Raw genomic sequence first — 24613 nt, forward strand, 5'->3', positions numbered from 1 at the left:
AGGAGTGTTAGCTCAGGTCTTTGGTTCCTGCAGCTGTCAAACTGTAAAACCAACTGTAGAGCTGCTCCCAGAGACGACATACACACCAAGACTGTCTATTAATGGACGCTAGTATTCACTCAGGTGTGATTCCACTTCATTCTGTTCATCCAGATTTCACCCAGGAGAAATTTCATTCAACTGTTCAATATCAACCTCTCACTCAAGTGTAAAATCATTTTGACCTTCCTATGTGCAATAGTATGTTTATATTGCATCATGTTTCTTATATTTTTTTATTTCCTGTCTATTGTTATGTTTTCTCCTCTTTATAAAGCTTGTTCACTTATTCATTATTTATTGTTTTTTATTGATGCTCTTTCTTTTCCTCTGTAACACAGCAAATTTCCTTGTTGTGGGACTAATAAAGGACGACAAAGATGCGGTACTGAAGACATATTGCCATTGCGTTGGCTCTTTAATGGTAATGTTCTTAGTTTGGGCAGCATCTGTTCCTTCATACCTTCATGAAATTTCACTGCTTCGTTCTTTTATTCACTGACAAACTCAAACATGAACTGTACATTCACTGCCAGACCGACAACTTCACCGCTCACCTTTTCCTTCGCTCAGCGCACAATTACCATCTGTCTCCGTCACCATACACAGTAATCTCCTCAATACAGCATCTCTGCATCAGCGTAATAGAAAGAGAAGTGTCTGTATTTTGACACTTGTGAACATCATATTGTCTGGATTTCTAAAAACCGTGGTACACGGCGAACCAAGGGGAAAGACGTTCTGCACAGTATTAAGTCAGCACAGTGAGACGAGATTCCTCACTGAGTTCCCACCCAGAAAAATATAATTTTTCTTGACCTACACAAGGCCAAGCGATACTACTGAGAATCACACCTCTTGGTCTCTGCAGTGGTGGGCAGGAACTTTAAACCGAACCACAGCCATCGATATCCTGCGCTCCCCTGTGACCCTGAGAAGATTTTTAATGAGTGAGTTTCGGTCGGTGTACCTGTTTCCGTGGACGTGGGAGGCGCAAAAGGCGTAGCTGTAGTGCAGCAGCGTGGGGTCGACCAGCGCGTTGTTCTCTGAATAATCCATCAGGTCCTTCAGGTAGCTCAGGTGGCGGTGGCAGCCTCGAACGCCGTATCGAGCGCAGTACTCATCCAGGACGAACACCTGACCGGGACTGAACCAACCCTGATGATAAAACACACGTAACAAAGCTGTCACACTTTATGTAGCAGCAGAAGCAGTCCTGAGTCCTGCAGGCGTCTGCACTCATCATTACAGTCATAATATAAAAGTGATGGACCAACAAACTGATAAATAATTAGATCAGATGTACCACACTTGTCAAATTTCTCTGATTCCAGCTTCTTAAATGTGAATATTTTATGTTTATTTTACTCCTCGATGACAGTAAACTGAATATTTTTTGGGTTCTGGGCAAACAAGAGATTTGAGGACGTCAGTTTGGGCTTTGGGAAACACTGTACACAGTTTGTTATACATTATAGGCACCAAATATTAATCAATTAATCAAGAAAATTATTGACCGATTATTATTTAGTCAACTATGAAAACAATGGTTATTTGCAGCCATAATTTGCTGGTTGTTGTAAAGGTAAAGCAGCCTGACGTTTTAGAGGGAAATCAAGCTGCCAGGTCGTCGCTGTCAGCTGAACAACCGTCCTGAAAGAGAACCAAGGTTCCTCGCTCACAGCTTTCTGTTACCATGGGAGACTTCAACAGGCTTGAACCAACAACACTCACCTTTTGGCTCCACAAACTCAATAAAAATCCTTGATACTTCATCACAATTAAACAGAGAAGTGTAAAGGTTAACCCCTCAACTATTAATTCTCTGCTAGAGTAAAAAAAAAAAAAAAAAAGAAAACAGAAAGGTGTGGACGACTGGAACATCCTGAGATCTTCATTAGTTCATTCAGCCTGCAAGTAATCACTAAATTAGGCATGAAACTTACAACGCTAATTAAGATTCCTCACGGAAGGAACATTAACAAATTAGCACCTCCGCCGAGCTGCCGCCACACACACACACACACACACACACACACACACACACACACACACACACACACAGACTTCCCCCTGCCTGCTCCTCTCCGCCCGGCGACAGGCGACTCTGGAGAGAAGACAAGCTGCAAAGAAAACTGTTTCTTTTTACCTTCAGAGCGGTTTGTTTCTGCAGTGTTCTGTGCAGCCATCTTGGTTTATAAATGTGTCAGAAATATCAAGATGTTGAGATTTCCATTTCAAAAACTGTGCTAGTCTAAAAAGAAAATATTTTTCAAGTAAACATTGCTGATTTATAACTCAGAGGAGCAGGAGGCGTCATCGTTTCCTCTTAGTGTATTATCACTCTGACATGAAAAATGTCACGTCTGTTTTGATTAGCAGCTTCTTGACTCTCTTTTTCTTATGTTGATGAAATGTTTTGCTTTTGCTTTTGTTTTTACATTGAGAATAAGCCGCTAAGAAATGATTTGCTTCTTCTTTGAACCAGCAGCTGGGTATGCTAGCAGCTGTTGTTTGAGTGTTTCATGGTTTAGGTTTGAGATAAAATTCAATCAGTCCATTGCAGAATGCCATCTTATTATTGATGTACTCCTATATTTCATTTGTTTTTCATGCCATTCATTTTTTTTTTAAACCTATCACAACACGAGAACATTGACATTTGCACAGGTGCAACAAGGGGGTGGTTAAACTCAGGGAAATATTTTAGTTATTATAAACAGCAAACTTTAGCTGAAGGTCTGTGACAAAATGTAAACTCTTGTCTCCTGCATTTAAGTTAGGTGTGCTAGTTGGAAGTGTGCTAGGGGAAAGCAGTTAATCTAAATATTATCCAAATTGCAATATGTGCAAGTGCAATATGTGAAAATAGTTGATTTTATTAAATATTCTGATTAAAGGCAGCATTATAATGAAGGTCTGTAGTGCTGTAGAGATGTTCTGGCCTCCAGATGTAGGAAAACATGTTTGTATGTACAGACCTCAGCAAATGTCACATTATCATTGTCTTTTTTTGGTGTAAATGAAGATTGTGATGCAAAAGTGATTGTTTCCGATAATCATAAATCATATTGCAACTGTAAGATGTGTCAAAATAATCCCAGTATGAATATCTTATTATCTTATAATTCAGACAGTCTGGGGTTTTTGTTTGTTTGTTTGTTTTTTACTTTTATAAGTTTTAAAGTCATGGAACCGTCAACACCAACTTCATCTTTTGACAGATGAGAAAGTGAAAATAAAAGTTTACTGGTTTAATGTCTCTTTAGAAAAACAGCTCTCTGACAAATGATTTCATGTTTAACTGTAACAAAGATCATTTAAGGACTTGAAATTAGACGACATCGTTTCCAGTATTTTATGTCTGACACTCGCTGACATGCTGCTTCCTGTCGGGGTTAACTGGACCTGGCAGATTCCTCCTCTGCAGGCCTTTTAGTGTCTCCCTCCCTCCTCTCCATCTTCCCCCTCTGCCCCCTTCTCCTCCAGTCTTCAGTTTGTTTGTCGTTTTCTCCAGTTTCTCTCTTCATTTTTCTGTCCGTCTGTGAGCTCGAGCTATTAATATCACACCACGGAGAGAGAGAGGGGCCTGTCGACGGGCGTGAAGCGACAAGATGTTCCTCCGTGACAAACAGATGGCGAACTCCAGTCTTGGCGCTGACCGCTCAATTAGCGGCTAACGAGCCGACTGCCTCGTTAGCTCCGTCAGCCGCGGCTGCACGTCTCCATGTCAGAGCGCCAGCGTCCGCCGCCTCTCTCCGAGGAATGACATGACCCAAAAAAAGTGAAAGCGGCATGTGGTTCCAAAGATACGAACACCTCGGCTTGTCGCTTGACGCCTGACAGGAAGCTGTGAGAGTGAGATGATGCAGAGTTTTCAGGTTTTACCTCAGGGCTTCTCAGACTTTCTTCAGCAAAGAAATCTTTTATGGGTCCAAAGATTCTTGGACCACAACAGTCAGAGCTGTCACTTTGTCATGCAGATTTACATGATGCACACAGCCATGATTATGGAGGTTCCTCATTTATTCAAAGAAAATATCAAAATATCAAAAGCAGTGAGTTCTATGAAAGGAAGCACTTTTGTTTGTGGTGCTCAAACCAAACTCCAAAGGTAAAAAGGCAGCACACAAAAAAACTTTCAGGTCAAAGTTGACTAATATCAATTTCACCAGTTTATTCTAGTCAGGTCATTTGTGTGTGCAACCTTTTTACCTTTGTGTATTCAAGTTTGAAAAAAAAAAATCAGTGTTTTTGTGTCAGAAATCTCAAAGTAAAATTACCGTCCTCAGAGACGTGCAGGCAGGTGCTCAACTGACAAAAAAGGGAATTACTACTCAAAATTATTTCTAGAAAATATAGCACATTGTTTACTCACCTAGATATTTTTTTATTTTGAGTGGTGGAATCTAACTAAGAACATTTACTGTGAAAGTACTGTACAAAAGATGATTCACATGTCAGAGGTAACAAGACAAAAGATGTAATACGATAAAACAGGCAAGAGGGAGAGTTGACCGTGGAGAAAACGTGAGAGTCAGTTTGCTTTGCACAAAGGTTGCACGATATGTAAAAAAATATATATAGTTCTACAATTATTTTGACAGAAATTAATCATGATAAGTGGGAAATCTGATTTTTGCATCATAATTTTCATTTTCACTGAAAAGAAAACTATTTAAATCATAATAATCTGACATTTGTTGAGGTCTGTACCAAACAAACATGTTTACTTACATCTCGAGAACAAGATCTACAGTACTCCCTTGTAGTGCTATTTTGTCATATTTTTCCTTCGTGAAAAATTGCAGCTTCTGTGATTCGGCCATATTGCAGTTTTGATAATAAACTGTGAAAGCCTATTTTGCACAGAAACAGCTGGTAAAAATGTCCTTCGGTGAGGGACTTTTCACTTTTTGAGTATAATTCAGACCCACACTTGCATCAGTATCCATATTGGTAGATAAGTAAAATGACAATGCAGTTTAGAAATGTCAGATATGTTGGAGGTCACTTAAAAATAGTGTCTTTATTACATGGTCTGTCCAACAGAGAGTGCTGACAATTTATTTTTATGATTTAAAACTACATATCTTGGTCACAATTCTTAATTACCAGATTAAAGGGATGCTTAAAGGATGCTAAAGGGATGTCCCTTAAAACCTTACCTTAAAATGAGCCCTTTATATCTACAGACAATGTGGGTCCACTTTCATGGAAGACGCCATGTTACGCCACCATGTTTTTACAGTAGCCCAGACTGAACAAACCAAACACTGGCTCTAGGTATGGCTATTTTTTTGCAAGCTTTGTGGCTACAGTCGGTTCTTGCATGCTTGGATGGAGAGGGTGAGGTGAAGTCTTTGCAATCTGCAAGCTCACTAAATCCTACACACCAGTGCCGTAAATCTCAATGTCTGTGTTCTCGTCTGACTCGACTATCTAGCACTACTGGCTGTTAAATAAGTACATGTTTACCCTGTTTAGGAGCCATGTGATGTGTTATTTTCTCAGCTGCTTAGAAACAATCACTGCATTAATCAAAAGCAGATGATAAACACAAATATTGGTGAATCTTTCAACACATTTTATTGTTTGGCTTTTTTCCTCAAGATCAGCAGTTCATCTCTCCATGTGAACGCTGCAAAGCACTCGGGAGCCTCTTCCTTTTTCTGCAGATTCCTCTAATTAGCACAATTGTAAGTAAATCACCAGGAAGCTTCAGACTTAAAGGAGCGGGAGGCGGAACCGTGTGGATGCATAGATCTGAGTAATTATATTAGAATCTATAATGGCAGACTTCCACAGCTGGTTAATCTGACAGGCAGGACTGATACACATGTCCTCTCCCTGAAAAGTAAAGGTGGAGACACGAGACAAAAATGTCTCAAGAGGATTTTTTTTACTGTTTAATACTGACGGCAGACAGGAAATCAAAGTGGGGCAGAGTTACGTCATAGTTCTGTGGATTAAAAGACTGCGGAGAGGTAAATATGTTGGTCCTCAGATGTTGTCCAGTTCAGTGCTCATTCTCCATGATCTCATGACCCTTTTCCTTCTGCTTAACTAGTCAGAGGTTAACGGATGGTCAGGGGGTCCTGGGACGACGACAGGCTGCTGGCCATCAGATAATCCAGCCTCCCTCAATCCGACTGAACTTTATTTTCAATTGTAGTGGAGATTTTTGTCAGGCTGAATTTTAGAGAAATGCAAAGAAATATTTAATTTGATGGGTCTGAATATTTCACTCTGGGTTTACAACCTATAGTTTGAATGAAGTACTGGGGCAATACACATTATTAGTCAACAGAGGCAAAAACAACATTTTCCTGTGTTCAAAATGTCAAGAATGAATAAGATTTGAGGGGAAATCAATAACTGAAGAGGCTTAATAATGGTTAAATGTATAAGCATTCAACTGCGGTTACTCCACGTCCACAGAGTCTCATGTATTCTGATTGGGTGGTGAATATTTTCTGACACGCTCATCACTTTCTGAAGTCAACCTGACAGACAGAAAACTGCTTGTCTCACCTGCCACAGGGCTAAAGGCTAGTTTGAGTAACATTTAACATGCAGTAATGTTTGTTTAAAGCAGCATCAACGATCTTCTTTTTAAGAATTTAGGGGCAACAACAAGCAGTAAACTCAATATCCGACATATTACCTCAAAAAATGTACGCCCAATATATTCACCCAACTTTTAGCTCTGGTTTCGTCTCCACCAACTCCTGTTCCTCCATGGATTTAATGACAATGTGTCATATAACAGTATCTCTTGTACGTGTGAACCCACAGAAAATACCAATACAATACCAATACTAATACTAACTCTTTTAGCCTGTTTTAGTTCCCTCAGGTTTTATGGCACATTTAGTTTTTAATTAAGCAGGTAGCTGTTTTCATGAAACAAGCCTGTTCATCACACAGCAGGCAGACACAGTTAGCGAACAGCTGGTGAAGAAAGGGAAACATTTAGTGCTAAAGAGACAGATATTTTTATTCCTGAGGAGACCAACCAGAGTTTTTGGAGGAGGATTAGGCTTAAATTTATTAGGTGGATCATGTTGCTTCACTGATTGTGGAAGGCAACTGTTTTATAAAATGTTAGAACAACTTTATTAGCTGACAATATATTGATGTTGTCTTAACAACTTGTTTTGCTGCCCCCAAGTGGCCAAATTTATTGTTATTAATTAAGTGATGTTTCTATATGATGATCAAACGTTTTAGACAAAGAGGGAGCCATGAAAAATAATGCAGCACAGACAGTTTTGATAATGAATTCCCTGATTGTTGCTCAGGTGTTTCTTACATGACAAGAGGACAGCTATTTGTAACCAGTCTGTGCTCAGACCAACAATACAGCAGCCTCATTTACTTCAGTCAGACCACCGTTTAACCTGGTTTGACATTAAATGTTGCAGCCAACAGTGAGTTGGCTGTTCAAACAACTACAAGTGTGCATTCCTAATAGATTACTGTGCAACATGAAAAGATAATAAAAACGTTAACTGATCTGTAAACAGTAACAGTAATTGTCACCGTGAAACATTTTTGTAGATGTAAAATCTTGTTTCATTACTTCTCTGCACTGATTTGGTGTCTCATAAACCTCCAATTAGCTGGACTTTGTGGATCATTTGCCACACAAACACAGCCTCAGTTAGTTTTGGTTTCACACTGCAATTATGTAAGAACAATGAAGAACTACACAACATACCTGCATCGCCATCAGCTACGGGAGCTACGCTGGTGAGTTGTTCACTCAACTAATTTGTCCTCTCGCCATTCTTCATGGAAAATAATTGACTTTTTGTGAGTTTTTTTGTAAACTGACTCTTTAAAAACTCATCAGACCAGATCTTAGTTCAACATTTGGTCTTCTCCTCTCTCCGTCTGCCACTGTGGCACATTTTGTTTTGGTATGTTATTTTTCTTTTTTCTGGTCCTGCCAGAACTTCCTGTAATTGGCCCGAAAAGTCCAAACCATCCAAACACTAGAAACAAACTGAACGATTGCTCAATTTGATCAGAGCCAAGACCACCTTTGATCAGACCAAGGTTCCACGGTTTGATCTGGAACTTGGTCCTGAAATTTTGATTCAGATCAAACAGGAAAGTCCAAAAGTCCTGACCAAACGGGGTACGTGTGAAAGTACCCTTAATGTACATGCTGTGAGTTAAAAAGACTTTTCATTCTGCAACAAAATAAAACAAAAAATTAAAGGAAAAACTGTTATTAAGGTTTAGGATTAAGCTGATTCAGGCATTTCCTTTCCCTTGTGTTCCCACCTACGTGGATGAACTTCTGTCTTTCAGCTAGAACTCCAGCGTGGCTTCACCGGGAAATTTAACCCTTCAATCATCAGTGGGAACTAAACTGATCCCGTTAGCGGGACTCTGGGCCCCAGCTACAAACCAAATTTCTGCCTAATTACTGTTGTTGTTGTTGGGTTCAACTCTTTGTGAATAAAATATGACCCCGTCTATGACATGAATCCAAGCCACTTCTCAACAGATGTCCCCCACGCCGAGGCATTGGCCTTTTCTCAGAGTGTTTGGTGAAAAGGGGCTCAGGCTGGAACACAAAGCCCTTGAGTTTTCACAAAAGGCTGAGGAGAGGGAGCTGGAGGGGCGGCGTGAATGGATCGGTCTAATTGCAGAGCTGGAAGGAGTCCTGGTGAGGCAGGTAGAGAAATGAAAGAAGCACAGATGTCACTCCGCTGAACATCTCCTCGTTCTGCTGCTTTTTAAAAGAAGAGAACGCAACGCAAAACACGTCAGGATGAGCCGACTCCTCAACATCTGTCTTACTTTATGTTTCAGTGTTGGGTTTAAGTTTCTGATGATGGTCTACATTCTGCTATATATATGTAAGCAATTGCCCCCCCTTCTTGTGTAAACTATGGACTTTTTATCAATTTGGTATTATTTGGTGGCTTTGAAGAAATCATATCGTATCTGTGCTGCTTTCAAACCATACTGGACCATACTAGAGGGGTTTTTTGTATATTTAGCACATTTATTACCAATCCACAGACATATACTGTTCAGTAAAACATGTTAATTTTTACCGCGTACTGAAGTGAAATGAGCATGACACCTGCCTGGAAAATGGAAAAATCATAATTAGTAAGAAAGGTGGAATGTTTTGTGTGATTTTTACCAAATGGGGGGAAATAAAATAGTGTATGTCCTTAAAAACCTTGTTTTGATGTTTTCCAGTGAAGGTTTTGACCCCACCACAGGACTGAACTGACTCTTAAGGGCCTGACTGACATCCAGTGGAAAGATTTTAGCCTTGGTATTATTGGATTGAAATGCTGCATTTCACACGGTGCCACCACTTTGAATACTATCTGAAGGGCACGGATTACTTTGCATCGATTAGTGGTTGCACATCTAAATGTACAGATCTCTAATCATAAGAGGAGTTCTCCAAGACTCAATTCTCCGACCTCTTTGGTTCAAATTGGACCTGCTTACAGTGGCTCAGATTATGGAAAACAATAACAACATATCTTACCATAATTATGCAGACACACACATATTTACAAAGCAATATCGAAACCAAATGAAATGCAACATTGCCTTGAAAAAAACAATTTCTCTGCATTGTTGGAAACATTTGTTTTTAGACATTTTAATGAGGAAGTGAACTATTTACTCATATCTTGCACTGCCCTGTAATCTTTATTCTACTCTTAATTGGTCTTATTCCATTTTTCTTATTTTTATTTTGTTCCAGTCTCAGTTTTAATCCTATTTAAGTGTGTTATATTGTCTTTTAACTGTACATTGCGTTGTGTGTGTGTTTTAAATAACTTTTCTTATCTTTTATGACTTATATAAGCACTTTGAATTGCCCTGCTGTTGAAATATGCTGCACAAACCAACGTTCATTACAGCAGAACTGTCCTCTGACTGAGCTGTCTTTTCAACAGCCAGAGAAACAGTTCTCACCAAGCTGGCTGAAACTGGAAATCCACTTTTATAAATAGTTTTACAGTAGGCTCCATGAAGAGGATACAGGCAGATACATGTGGTGTTTTTGTAGCTGTAGCTCTATATGTCCACAGTGAAAACCAGAAAGCTCACAGTGAAACTGGCCTTGATCCATGAGTATAGATATGTCACACATAGAAAGGAGATTTGTTGGATTTAAACGGCTGCCTGAGGAAATCACACTTCAGTAAAAAACTCAGTCCATACATCTGTAAAAAGTGAGGCCTATCTGTACTTTGAGGTGGAGGTCAAAACACTTGAGAAATGATTAAAAATGCCACAGAGGTTCACAATATGTCCACCAGCTCAGTTTTGAAAAGTTCTCTGTCCACACTGATACACAAAATCAACTGGAAAAAAAAAAAAAAACCAACCAAAACACATATTTTTCCTCCTCTTTGTTGCCATCTTGTGTCAGGAGTGGAACCAAGCGCTCAGTGTCAAGAAAGTCTCAAGTCTTTGCAAAATTGTTTATAAATTGTTATAACCAGAAGTCACACGTTTCAAAATGCAGCGTAATGTAGCATAAATGCTGATCAGCTGGTTCAAGTCAGGTCTAAATAACTGAATATTCAAGGTTGGTAGCTGAAGGCCTTCCTGTCTCTGTCTCATGTACTTTTTGTTTCTGTTTTCAAGAGTCACAACTCAAAGCAATTTGTGTGACTTATTGTAAGTTGATTTTTAGAGTATACAACAGCGAGTGTACTGATTTTGGCTCATAAATGCTTGGAAAAGTAACCCCTGTGCAGCTGCACTGAGATTCAAATTAGTCTCACAAAGTCATCTGATAAAATATAAATTTGTACTTTCTTTTTTCTCTCCAGTTTCCTTGACCAAACCAAAAATCAAGGCTGGTTTACAGAAACCTTCAGGCATTTAAAGTAAAAATATAAAAGTACATGTGAATCATATCTACGCAGTTCTTGGAGTTCATGGTTCTTCGCCCCCCTCCCCTCCCCCCAGAACACACACACTCACACACACACATTTTAGGCTTCACCCCCTCCTCTCTCACCCCTCTCCATTGAGTCAGCCCAGCAGTCGCCTATAAGGGTCATGTTCCTATTTGGAAAGTATTGATTAGAGCGTTTATCCCCTCAATCAGTGTGAGAGAGGCCCCAGGCTTAACACGCAGGGAGACAGAGAGAGGAAGAGAGGGAGAACAAAAAGAACTTCAACAAGCCTGAGAGACAAGGCAAGAAGAGCTTTTTTCAAAAGGAACATCAAGTTGGACATCCCAATCCAAATCTTATTTAAAATATTGGACTAGAATCTTTTTGCCTTCCTGGTTGTGAGGTCTGAGGTCCACTCACCTTTTTTTTTTTTCAAAATGGGACAAACACCAAATTAAGACTCTGCATGCATGCAGTGGAAAACTCAAAATAATGCATCACCTAAAACAAAGTGACACACTCTATAACAAAGCACTCAACTACAGAGGCCCCAGAAATTACATTAGAATAAATTCTAAGAAAATTATTTAACATTTTGGAAAACGGTCAACCATAAACAGAGCAAACTGGAAAGCTATTTGACCCTGGGTGGTCCAATCACAAGTAGACAGCTTTAAGTACACGTGTGAATGACGCACCAAGGACACGTTTACTGTTTTTACACCAGAATTATCAGGTATATGCAGGTTTTTTTTTAAATGTGGCTAAACCTGCAATGAGGTAATTAACTCATTTTCGATTGCCAGTGGATGAGTTTGCCCTTCTGTGATTTTTCTGGCATAAAGCCTCGCGTCTGTGCAGGAAACAAAATGTTTTTAAAAGTCTCTGTGGTTTGAAGTTTAGTTTCTCTCCTGGGTCGCTGTTTGTACTTTCAGGTATCTGCTTTATTACACATTCAGCTGCATGAAAAACAAACAATGCCTGATGTTTCTGGGGGATTTTATTGTGAAGAATTAAATTATGCTTATTTCCCATTTTTCAACTGCTCAACGTAAGATAAGTGTGTATCAGTTAAATACGACAAGCCTTCCTTGCCTCTGCTGGAAAAGAGGTGAAAATTAGCGTGACCATCCGGGTGTCATGTTTCCACCATCACTGCTGATTGTGGCAGGAGCTGATAAATACCAGAGTCTACTGCAGAGCGAATGCCAATTGTTCCATTTCCAACAAAAGACAAAAGCCAGATGTTAGAGAGTTTTTTGTCCAATGTTAAAACTGAGATCCAATCAGTCTTATTTTGTCTACAGCCCAAAGATATTCTGTTTACTGTCATAAAGGAGTAAATATATATATATATATATATACACATATATTTAAGAGGTTGGAATCAAAGAATTTTGACTTTTCTCTTAACAAAATATTCAAATACATGATTATCAAATACTTGACAATTAATTTAATAATTGATAAATCGATTAATCATTGCAGCTCTACTTTCTTGATTATCTATGATGTGAAAACAGAGAAATTAAGTGTGTTTGCTCATAGTTTAGGCATTAATCACATCTCCTGCTGAGAGAGTGCAGGTAAAGTGTGATCACAGCTAAGAGTGGCAAAACGAATGGCCAGATGGACAGTGATGGACACTCAATGGACAAAATGGCCTGTGTGTTTATTTGAATATAGGAAATGGGAAACATTCTGAAGTGGTGCCGCCATCTTTGGAGGACAGCGTACTGAGTCGTCTTCATCTGTGACTGTCAGCAGGTGATCTGTCATCTGCATAAAAATCCAAATTTTGTTGGTGGCTCGCTATGGATGCCAAATCAAAAAAACAACAACATTAAAATCAGACACTCAGCAGCAATGTCTCTTCCCAGAAATTACGACCTGGTTACTCAAGATAATCCACAGATTATTATGTGAGCAGTTTCATGTTGGAACTACTGTCTTCCTGCGGTAGACTACTTTATTTCTACTAGAACCACCTTCAGAAACTCAGCTGACCCAGTTTGACAGCAGATCTCTCAATGTACTCTTGATAAAACACTAAGAGTGCGTTGGAAGTTGTGTTTATGTTGTCGTACCAGGCAGGAGAAGGAGTCGTTCATGCGGTGCTGCAGTGTGTTCTTCTGTAAAATGGTGAAGAGGGCGGCGTGGTCGAAGCGACACGGAGCTGCAGAGATCAGCTCCTCCACCCCCTGACGCTGAGACGGATCCAGACCTGAACAGGAAACAGAAAAGGTGCTTCAGATGATTCATGAACACATGACAGTAGATTCAGATTGTTATAATAGTTACACACAGTCTGTCTTAAACACACAGTCTGTCATTTCTGTCACTTTCACATCAAAACAATAACAAAAGATGTAGTTTGATGTTGTGATGTAGCATGGGATTATGGGACTTGTTGTCTTCACTGTTAAAAAACAAAACAATGGCTGATGACAATCTATCTGACATTCCATCATGGATGAGGTAATATTAAAGTTTTATTCATGTTATGTTTAGTCACGTTGGCAGACGTCCCCTGATTCCTCTGGCTTTGAACACCGATGGAAAGATTTGGGAAAATCTAAGAACGGCTGCAACTAACAATTATTTCACTATTGATTGATCTGTCGATTATTGCCTCTTCAGTTCATCGTCATAGAGGATGAAAAAAAAAACATAAAATATTCACATTTGATGAACTGGAAATCACACAAACTAAACTGCTGCAGTTTAGGTAATTGATTAAAAGACTTTATGGATTTATTATCAATGGAACAAGCAGCTTCAGCCCTTTTTGAAAGCCTGGATCTTTATAAGATCATATCTCATAGAGATAAGATATTTGATTTTGTAAAGTCACATTTGAAAAGCTTAAAACAGAGAATTTGGACATTTTTTTGTTATCAAAATATGACTCAAAACGATTGATCAATTATGAGTATTAAGCAGCACTAAATGTAAATATACAACTCAACAAAACACATAACATAGGTCTAGTTACTCACAAAAATTTAAAGTTGGAACATGTTTAAGTTTTATAATTCAGATGGATGTTAAAACACCACCATCAGGCAAACTGCACACACAAATTAATCAACATTATTCTAAATCAGACTCTAACAAGCTCAGTACAAACTCAATGACGGGAAGAGAAGGAGGATTTTCTGTCAGAGAAAAAAGTAAAAAGATTTTTCTTTTTTTTTAAGTTAATCACAGAATCAGGAACGGAGAAACTAATCTGATCAGATTCACAGGTGTTTAAATGTTAAATATTCCTATTAAATTTGTTTCATATTTTGTTGTGGGGAAAATAAAAAACACAGCCTCGTATCAAACCAAATGCTCGTCCTAGTTCTACTTTGAATGTGATGTGAAATGAAAGATTTTTGAATTTTGGGATAACTGGATGACATTGATCATGAATCATCTGAACTCTTCTGTTCATTACAAGGTCAAATCTGTACAAACCTTCTACCAAACTAGGACAGCTGAAGGTTTTTTAAACTTTTGATTTCATCATATTAAAGTGTGTGAAATATTCTCCTCTTCTGTTCCAGTATAAAAGCCTTTAAAGCTGCACCTTTAAACTTAGTTCGTCCATCATTTCATGTAATGCTCTTGTTTATTCTGTGGTGTCACAAATGACACCATTATTTTTAGACAGCACTTTATTGTCTACTGCACAGCATGGATGCAGGCGGGAAACCTGCATGAGGGCAACATGATGAAACAGGAAGGACAGAATGAGGCAGTTCTGAACAGGAGAGGGACTCTGACCAGCCAAGACAAAACGAGGAGGCACTAAAATACTTCCACAGCACGCATCTGATTCATTAACTAATTCATTGAATTGACAGAAAACATGTTACATCATGCCATCGTTATCAGACTTTATGTTGGACGGTGTTTGTAGAAAGAGAGCAAGAATTAAAGACCAGAAGAAGAACTTGTATGGATGAATGGCTGCGCTGATGTCTTTGCATGATCCCGTCAGCTAAAGAGGTGATATATAAATGTGTTCAGATTCATTCACGCCTCTCTTTGAGCACAGCAGTGAACTGAAGTGTAAACACACACACACACTCTACAGATTACATTGGCAGTGTCAGTTCTCAGTGCTGTGGCTAATAGTTCCCACCTCGGTTGGCTACGGATCGTCTGTGAAGCTGTCAGTACTCTCAGCTGACACAAAACATTCGCCAACATGGACGACATGTGAGGAAAACACTGGAAGTGACTCACAGAGTCGAAAACCAGCCAGCAAGAGAACCGACAACAACGCATCGCCGATCAGGAGATCAGGCTTCACGTCCGCGTGAAGATACAGCAGGACATTTCTCTTCCTCACATTTCTAATGATTTTACTTGATGATTTTTTTTTAAATATCAGTTAACCTTTGATCTACAGAGCTGTGTGTCTCATGACAGAACATATAAAGACTGAAACCTCTGCAGATCCAGGTCCACTGACCAAGCTGCCATATTTGACAAGATGGGAGTGAGAACATGTCCCTGTCTTTATCTGCAAACGTAGTTCACTGTGGCGTCATTAGGTGACCTGTGCTATCACTATGCTCCTTTAAAGGACTGTTTGATCATGGATGACAGGAAATCAGGGGAGCAAAATGGAGAATGACATGCAACATTTAACCACCAAACTCTAATCTATTTATCCTCCAGTCAAAGTGGTCGTCAGTGCCAAGATTGAGGAAATTCCCTCCAGGTCTTCACAAGAATGGGACGTACAGACGACCAGAAAACATTGTGCCTCCACCCACAGCTGACACCAGCGTGGAGGCATAAAAAGGTTCAGTAAATTCACAAAACAGTTGCTCATTGCAGGTTTTAAATCATACAAACAGGAGGAACTGCAGTGCTGTTGCTGGGGACTATTTTTAGTGGCGGATTAATCCACATTTGGTTCTCTAGTTAGTATCTGGAGCAGCAGGACAACAATCCTGATAAGAACACAACAGAGTATCACCAGACTTTTAATTTAAATACCACTGACCACTGATATTTACCATTTCTGATATTACACTCTAATCTTATCTGTTTTCAGGAAGATAAGAGTCTTTAATATTATTACTATGTGCTAAACTAGGCTAAACTTAATTAAATTCACCATTTAAAACTCAATGCTGCACAATGGTTTTAGTCTGCAAACACAAGCAGACCCAGACTTTTGGATACACATACATCACAAAACTATTCTCTGTTGGTTTGAGTCTTTTTATGGGATTTATTGACAATACATACACTGACGATACTGTTATTTTTGTGTTTGTTTGCTCTATTCTGTTTGTATTTTTGTATTACTTTGACTCTACTTTTGCAGCTGTCACTATTTTTCTGTCTCTTACAAATAACTTGATGAAATAAACTAAAAACGATGAAAAATGTAGCTTATCACCAGGTTTGGAGTAAAAGCTGGATTACGAATGAAGTGTTTTTACACAGTGGTGGAGATACTTGGAGCTCCTCTCACAGCTCGGCCGTACAGCGCCTGCAGCGGCAGACGATAACGAGGCTTCGGGGTCAGCGTTGGAAGAATCAACAGAAAAAAGGAAAAATAAAAGAAGCAGAAGAGGCGCAGGGTGTCCCGGCCTGAGCAAACCTGGGTTCATTTCCAGTCCTTTCAGGCCTTCCTGTTAATGGCCCCGCCAAATGAAAAGCCTAACACTCTCCATTCTGCCTTTATCAGGGGAGTACATTTCGGGATGGGAAGTTTCTGAGTGTGACACATGGCCCCACAAAAGACCAAGGCTCGCCGAAGAATGCCGGCACTGTTTCCACGCCTTCGACGCCTGCGGCCTCGCGTCCGAGACGAGCATTAGTGATCGCTTTTTATTAACGCTGCCATTTTGTTTTTGTGTGGACGCAGAAAAGCCCGCAAGGACATTTGTGTTTCGTCCCCCTCCTCCTCCTCCTTTCTTTGTCGCTTTTGTCCAAAAGAAAAAAAAAAAGACAGCAAAAGTGAAATCTCCACAATCAACTTCCAATCGACGCTCCTCTCCTTTTCTTCCTGTCTTCTTTTCTTCTGACTCTGGCTGCCCTTTGGCTCCTGTGGCCTGCTTTCCCTCTGTCTAATTCCGATGTAGGTCATTTTACATTCGTTACCTCCAAAACACGGGATTGTCCTTAATGTAATTTGGAGAAAAGACACGGAGAGAAGGAGGCGACTCTAAAGAAAACTAGACAAAGAGATATAGATTAGTGCTGATAATAAGAGGAGGGGGGAGGAGGGGGAGTATTGATTGGGGGACAGACAGCGGAGGAGTGATGTTGATCCGTGTCGAGTCCAACTTTCAGCTATTATCTGCAGGGGGGGTGGTGTTAAGGGGGGGGGGTTGTGTGTGAATGAGTGTGTGTGACGGAAAATATGGATGGATGTCACTGCTCGTGGCACAGATGGTCCAGACTGTCTGCAGGTTTCTGCACTTTGTATTTTTCTTTACAGTTTCTCATCAGTGTGAGGACCTCACAGCTCTTTAAGAGTCAAATTCAAGCACTTTTTAAGAACTTTCAAGGTAAGTACACCAAAAATTTTCAGTCTCAAAGCCTTTATTATCACATCTAAGTTGTTACTATAAATGCAAAATTGCAAATTCCTTTATAGCCACAGCATTAATGTAAACTGTCACTTTATTTTACCAGCTTTTCTTATTAAACTTTATTTAAAGCTTGATCAGAGGACCTGTCTAACTATAAATGAAAAATATGACAATGGGATTGTTTCATTTGAAATACTAAAAGATTTTTGTTTTACATTAGTGATTCTGGAGATGAAACACCAGATTATGTTGAAAATCAAGCATTCTTCAAGGTGTATATTCAAGGTTATATTCCTAACTTACCTCGAAGACATAATGGTAAAGAATTACGCATTTTCCAAACCTATTTGCCTTTGTAGCACACTAGAAGCAGTTTGAAGGCTATTTGAATCCAGTGAGGGGATGGTGGACCCTACTACTGACAATAAACAGTACTATAGAGAGAGGTAACTAAAGAATGCTGGACTGTTGTCACCTCTAATCAATATCAAATATGAGTCTGAATTTATGAAAATCTTCAGGGTTCCAACTTTAAGTTGTAATTATAGTTCTGCAGAGGTTCGTGCTGATCTGTGCAGTGTTATGGGTAACTATTAGACCTGCACACCTTAAACAAGCTGATTGGTTGATCCAACTTCCTGTTAGGAGGCCGCTCAGGAGGAAGAGAAAAAAAACATGCATGTTTTGCGTAAAGCTGAAGAACCCAGGGAGAGAAAAGGACGAGTAAACTCTAAAAACGACTATAGCTGCACAGTTAGTTGCAAGTTAATAAAATCACAATATGGCCAAGTGCAATATCCAAATCAAAGTTTTTTCAAAAAGGAAAAATGTGTGAAAACAGAATTATGATGAGGTACTGCAGTGCTGCAGAGATGACCTGACCTAAAAATCTCAATAAATACCACATCATCACAATTTTATTTGAGATTTTTCAGTGAACATGAAAACTATAATGCAAAACTGATCATTTCCATTACGTGTATTGCAAATTTCAGTCAAAATAATCACAATATGACTGTGAATGTGTGTAAATGTGTGTGAATGAGTTAGGGTCTAAGGAGCAGCAGGACCTTGCATGGCAGCCTCTTTTTCTCAAAGCACTGTTTGGATTATGTTGACAGTTACAAACATTTACAATATAAATCAATCCATAATCTGTATGGACCACAAGATAAGAACAAAGCAACCAAATCAAAACGCTTCATGAAAAAACAAAACAAAGCTGATGAAAAGCTAAATCTTTGTCAGACAATAGCCCCCAGATGAATTTGTTATCGACCCCGCCTTAAAGAGTGACTCTGCCGATTTTACATTTCAAATTTACAGGTCTTGGGGAGTAATACTGCAAATGCGAAAGAATTCTATTAAGTTGATCCAGTGGGAGTTGCACATAATCTGATGGATGTCCTCAAGTGATGAGTCAAAGTTAGCGGAAGTTTGAAAATAAAACTTATCTGCTGGTCTAGCCTAAGAAAGAAGAGTTTAAAAAATGAATTAATCTGAATTTGATCTGTTTATCAGACTTCTCCAGCTGCTCCTCATCTCGGCTCGAGGTCACATTAGCTGCTACTAACATAACACACCCGAATCTCTGACTGAACTTTCTGCAGCCAAGCTGCATTGTGGGTAATGTAGGTGTCATGTTTTGACAAGGAAGAAGAATGTGCAGAATAAAAAGATAACATTTCTGGTTCTGCTGCCTCAATTTTGGTCCTTTTAAAATATTTTTCTTCTTTAAATGTCCATCTTAACTCTGACAGTCAAAGACAATCTGTAATATATTTACTGCAATTTATCATGAAATGACCATAATATGCCATCAGAGGATTAAGGAAACAAGTTGAAATACTTTCAGCTATGCTACAGCTGTATTCTGGGTCAGAATAACTGTTTTAGTTTGCCTGTTTCACATCAACAAGAGTTCAAATTAATGCAGAACGTTCACAGAATGCGTGCTTTTCTGTTAAAGAGTCATAAGAAATTATTAATAATCTTTTAGAATGAGCCGATGTTTATGACAGTAAAATTGAGGAAAATGTTCATGGAGTTTGGCAGGCGGTCACTGAACTCCAACTCCAGGGTGTGTATTTTCAGAGCAGTGGGCTTTTTGTTTCAGGGTAACAGCTGATCAACTGCAGTGTAGGACTGATCATATTGTCATGTTGCACTTGTCTTGCACTCCTGCAGTGTTCCTGCAGCCTGCCTGAGCTTCTTTGCAGCCATGGAGAAAAGGGGAGTTAACAACTCACTCAAACCATAAACTGTGCATTAAATAGGGACTTAATCCATTTAATATACAGTCTTTGGCTGCAATTTGCTAGTTTTGGACATAACATTGCTACATATTTCTCCTTTAAATCATATAGAACAGAAATGAAAACATAAAGAACAAATGGTTTGTATGTTTATCTTGGTATCATACAACATGTGTGAGGATGTTTGAGTGAGTGTTGAGGGGTTTGTGTGTGTATGATGAGGAGGGAGGGTGGGGGTAGTTTTCTGTGCTCAATCTCTCCATATCCATCTTGTCTGGGCTCCATTGGCATCGTCACGGCAACAGTCACATCTATGTGACATCCTGCTCTGAGAGGTGGTGGCGGCCGCTGATGGCAGGTTATTGATGCAGACGAAGAGGAGGAGGAGGAAGGAGAGCGTTTCAGTTTCAGGTGCACCAGGCTGAGAGATGTGACTTGATCTGCCTGTCGGAGCGTGGTGGCGGCGACGGAGATGATGTCAGGGTGAGTGGAGACAAAGATGCAGACAGACAAGCCCATCAGTCTCCGTTTGGCTGAGCGAGGCTTCTCGTGGCACAGAGCCCAAAAACAGTCTCAACTCGGGGAAAAGTTTGATAGAGGCACACGAACGCATCCCCAGCTGTTCTGCTGCCTTTGAGGGCGTCGCTGAAATGCCGGGAGGTTAAGACAAACGGACAGTTCAGACGTCTCTCCTCAGGATCGTCCTCGCTGTCAAACTGACCACCTGCCTCTTCAAAAACACAACTGACAGGTGTAAACATCCCCAAAAAACAACTTCAGGGGCAAATCTCGACCCCCAACTGGCCCGCCTGTTCACTCTGAGGACAGAAGTCGCAGTCTGTGCGATAAAAGTGGATTTCAGGGTAAAGGCCAGAGCCAAATCTCCCTACAGCGGCCAATGATTTCCACCTGTTTGGACTTTGTTTGTGGGTCGTTTGAACGCCGGTCCGTTTGAGTTTTGTTTATGTGAACTGCTGGCAGCAGTGAACAGGCAAGGGGGTGACAGGAAGTGATGTCTGCTGAAGTTTCTTTACCAAAACTCGCACTTGGCTGTTTGTCCTTTTCTTTAGAGTTTCCACTTCAGAGCAGAGAAAGTCACGAAGGCCAGCTGCTGAAATCTGCTCACAAAGCAGCAAAATTTCTTGTGAAACTCCAGATGAAGGCCTGGTTTTGTTTTATGGAATCCACAATTTCTTTTATTCTCTTTTTGCTTAAGTTCTCCCCTCAAGAATCTGTTTTTTTCTTCTCTTCTTCTGTTGTTCTTGCTGTCTCTGTCTCTGGCTGAGCTTTCTTTTATCCCCTCAGTAATTTCTTCTGACCTAAAAACTTTGAAAAATCTTGATGTTCTCTACATTCTGTTGGCTCAACAGTCTTCTCTGTGATGTGATCCCACTGCTTTCAAGGCAGAGCAACAATTGCCTTTAGTTAGTGTACGCATGATTCACGTGGTTACATGTCAAACACATGCATCGTTTACTTTCCCTCTGTGGTTGAAAGATTTGAGTGTGTTTCACCGACCATCAGTGATGGTGCGTTCAGTCCTCTGTTATACCAGTAAAAACACACACAACTGTGATGCTGAAGTCGCACCACTGTTGGTAAACTGCTCTTTAACACACACCGACTAGTGTTAGTTATGCTTCAAAGTGAAAAGTCTGCATTTTTCACTCCATGTTTTTGTGTCCAGTGAGAACAACAATTTTTAAATGGATTCCGACCTCCCTCTCCAAACCAGACCTGATGACTGTTGGAGCAGCGGGAAGACAAACCATGTTTTGTTTCCGTTGAGATCAGATCAGCTGAGGTGTGCTAGTCTGTTAAGTTTACAGCCTGTCGCTCTGTGCATCGCGCTGTGTGCAATGACGCAGCTAAAAATCAAGAGACAAAACTTGTTTACCAACCATTTGTTTCACCTCTTATCATCTGTTAAACCACCAGCACATGTTGTCACATGGAATCTTTTTAAATAAATGCACCAGCAAATATAAAACTATATTTATAATTCCTCATCGTAATGTTCACTGACTGACAAACACATGAGACTGCTTGACTGAGGGGTCTCTGACTGATGACTGAAGCTCTGCACAAAATAGGTAACATTTATGACCCTGATGGAATTTCTACACCTGCTTGTCTTGGTCATGGATTAAAATCCATCCTGCACAATTGGCCCGTATTGAACAGCTCTCTAAGTGTCCACAGTGAGAAGAAAACGGTTCCCCCTTGTAAATAAAAGCCTGCTTCAGTGTGAGAACATTGTTGGCCATCAGCTGGCAAACAAGAGGAAGAGCTGATCCCTGAAAACAGAAGCTGAGGATTTACAGAGCACCATCCATTCAGCAGAGTGACAACAATAACAGTCAGCAGCCTTGTATGTGTGCGTCTCTAACATGACCACTTGTACACAGCTTCATTATTTGCTCTCTCTCTCACACACACACACACACCGGTCGATAAAATCTGATGGCGCTGCCCGCTCACTCTTTGTGCTTCCGAAGCCGAGAAGCTGAAAACTCCTGCCTCCTGAACTGGAGACAAACAAAAGGAGAGATGCTGTGTCTCTGCTCTCATTGTCTCACCTGTTCATTCCAGCTTATTAACCTTCAAACAGAGAAGAAGAACAGCTTGTTTGTGTTCGTAAATGCAGCCATTTCCATGAAGTCAAGACAGGAGACGTATGATTTTATTAATGTTAAATAAGCTGTCTTTGTGTGTGTGGTTGTGTAAGAGCTCGTCAGTGTGTACACACACCGTCATTAGTGTTATTTAACCTCCGCATTTCATTTTTATGAAAAATGCCTGCAGGGCGAGCACAAACGCAAATGCAGGTTCACCGACACAATCGTTACTAAAGCAAAAATGACTTTTTGTGAAGCCCATTACACACACACACACACACACAGGGGCACACACACATACGCAGCGGCACTTAGCACCCAGTTAAGAGCTATTTCAGGGACACCTTCTATTTCCTCCTGCAAACAGCGTGTCAGCACCTCCCGCCATTAGCGCTCCAATATGTTCCATTAAACGCTAACGAGCGTCGGCGAGGACGGGCCGTCGCCCCGCCAAATTACACAAATACTGCCATAATCAGCTCTCAGTGTGAAGCTCTTCATTTCACAATACTCGGCCAGAAGGAGGCGGCCGGCGAGCTCGCAGACGCCGTCCTCCATAAACAGATAATGAAAGAAATGGTAGTTAGGTGAAGAAAAAGAAACAACAGCATGTGGATGTATGGAGGCAGGGAGGAAAACAACAGAAGTTTGGAAGAAAGAAAGAAAAAAATATGAATAATGAGCATAATACAGGTAAACTTAAAGGTGCAATGTAAAGTTTTTTACCACTAGGAGTGCTATGGAGCTATGAGTGTTTCACTTTTAAGTAAATAAAAGTAATAAAATGAAAATATTAAAAAAAAAACAGATTTCAAAGATGACGTGTCTGGACTCTGAAACACAAATGCATGTTGTGTTTAAGTGCTGGGGATTGAAAAAAAATCTCAAAAGATAATAGAGCTCATCACCTTTTGATTCAAAGATTTTTAATTAAGTATTATGTACAGGAAGTTTATTTATTTATTTTTATTTATTATATTAACTTAAGGTTGGAAATCTGTAAAATACTGAAGAGACGGAGGAAATAAAAGAGGGAAGAAGTACAGAAAGGAGGGATGAATGAGGGGAAAAAGAGAAGCTGAGAAAAATGGACGCACGGTGTGTCTTGATAAAGAGGGTGTCTCACATTCGGTCCCCACTTCCCATCATCCCTGTCTTTCATTTCTACCCTCCATCAGGAGTGCAACCTGCACACTGTCCACCTGTTTCAATCTACCTCCTACTGTGTGTGTGTGTGTGTGTGTGTGTGTGTGTGTGTGTGTGTGTGTGTGTGTGTGTGTGTGTGACCTGCAACCAATCAGCACTCTGCAAACAAATAAAAAAAACTTCCCAAGTTGTTAGTCTGCAATCTTTCTGTAATAAAAGGGCAGTTACAAAGTTTTTAAATCCAGGATTTATTCAAACACCTTTGTGAAGTTGGGAAGAAGGAAATGGATATTATTGTCTGTCTTTGTCTCACACAGGGGTCTGCAACTTCTCTGATCAAAAGAGACATTTTTGGCCACAAAAAGCCACAACTATTAAAATTCTTTCTTTTCCCTGATGACCTTTTTTTGGGTTTGGCATCCACAGCTACATTATGGAGACTCAGGAAGAGTAGCCATTGTCAATTTAGAGGAAAATGTTCATCAGTCCTTGTAAAACTTTTTGGTCTTCTCGCCTGTCTCCTACTGACCTGTCTCATCTAATCAATGTGTGAAGTGTTCATTTGTTCTAGTTTACAAAATATTAGAACTTTTTTTGTAATTTGGTGCAAGCTAGTAAAAGAACTCAAAATTTCAAGGCAACATACTGCCAAAGATTACTGAGTTTATGTTTTGAAATAAACTTTAAAAAGTTTTGCTGACCTATAATCTTTAGTTGAGATAATTTACTTCTCTTCTTTAGATAAGAAAATGGTGCCTGAAAATTAAATGGCTTTAATTGAAAATACAAAAATTTTAACCATCATTCACTTTCACTTGGATGAATTTACTCTATAATTTTGAAATTATATTTTTTGGGGCTTGTCTGAAAGTCAAGGATTTAAGTTTGAAAAGTAAATTGTCTCAACAAAAGATTAGTAGTTGGTAAAACTTTTTCAAAACTCGAGAGTTGGACAATGAGTTGGGGTCAAAACTCAAAAGTCTATTACAAAATGTTTCCTTGAAAGTTTGAGTTGTAAATAAAATGAAAATTAAAATGTTTTAAAACAACTGTTATTCGTTTCTATATAACGACATCAAATAATCAATCCTCTTGGAAAAAAAACT

General features: G+C 39.7%; 1 protein-coding gene across 1 annotated transcript in view; it reads right to left on the bottom strand.

Moving 5' to 3' along the window:
- The window catches only part of cadps2 (Ca++-dependent secretion activator 2), a 271647-nt gene that overhangs the window by 99343 nt on the left and 147691 nt on the right, over window positions 1-24613 (bottom strand). Inside the window, exons 12-13 of the mRNA XM_084733727.1 lie at window positions 13028-13164; window positions 1010-1197 (exon numbers count right to left, since the gene is read on the bottom strand). Coding sequence (XP_084589853.1) covers window positions 1010-1197; window positions 13028-13164 — 325 coding nt within the window. The remainder of the gene's footprint in view (window positions 1-1009; window positions 1198-13027; window positions 13165-24613) is intronic.

The sequence above is a fragment of the Lutjanus erythropterus genome, chromosome 13, assembly GCF_056507025.1.
Source record: "Lutjanus erythropterus isolate fLutEry1 chromosome 13, fLutEry1.hap2, whole genome shotgun sequence".
In the NCBI taxonomy this organism is placed as follows: domain Eukaryota; kingdom Metazoa; phylum Chordata; class Actinopteri; order Lutjaniformes; family Lutjanidae; genus Lutjanus; species Lutjanus erythropterus.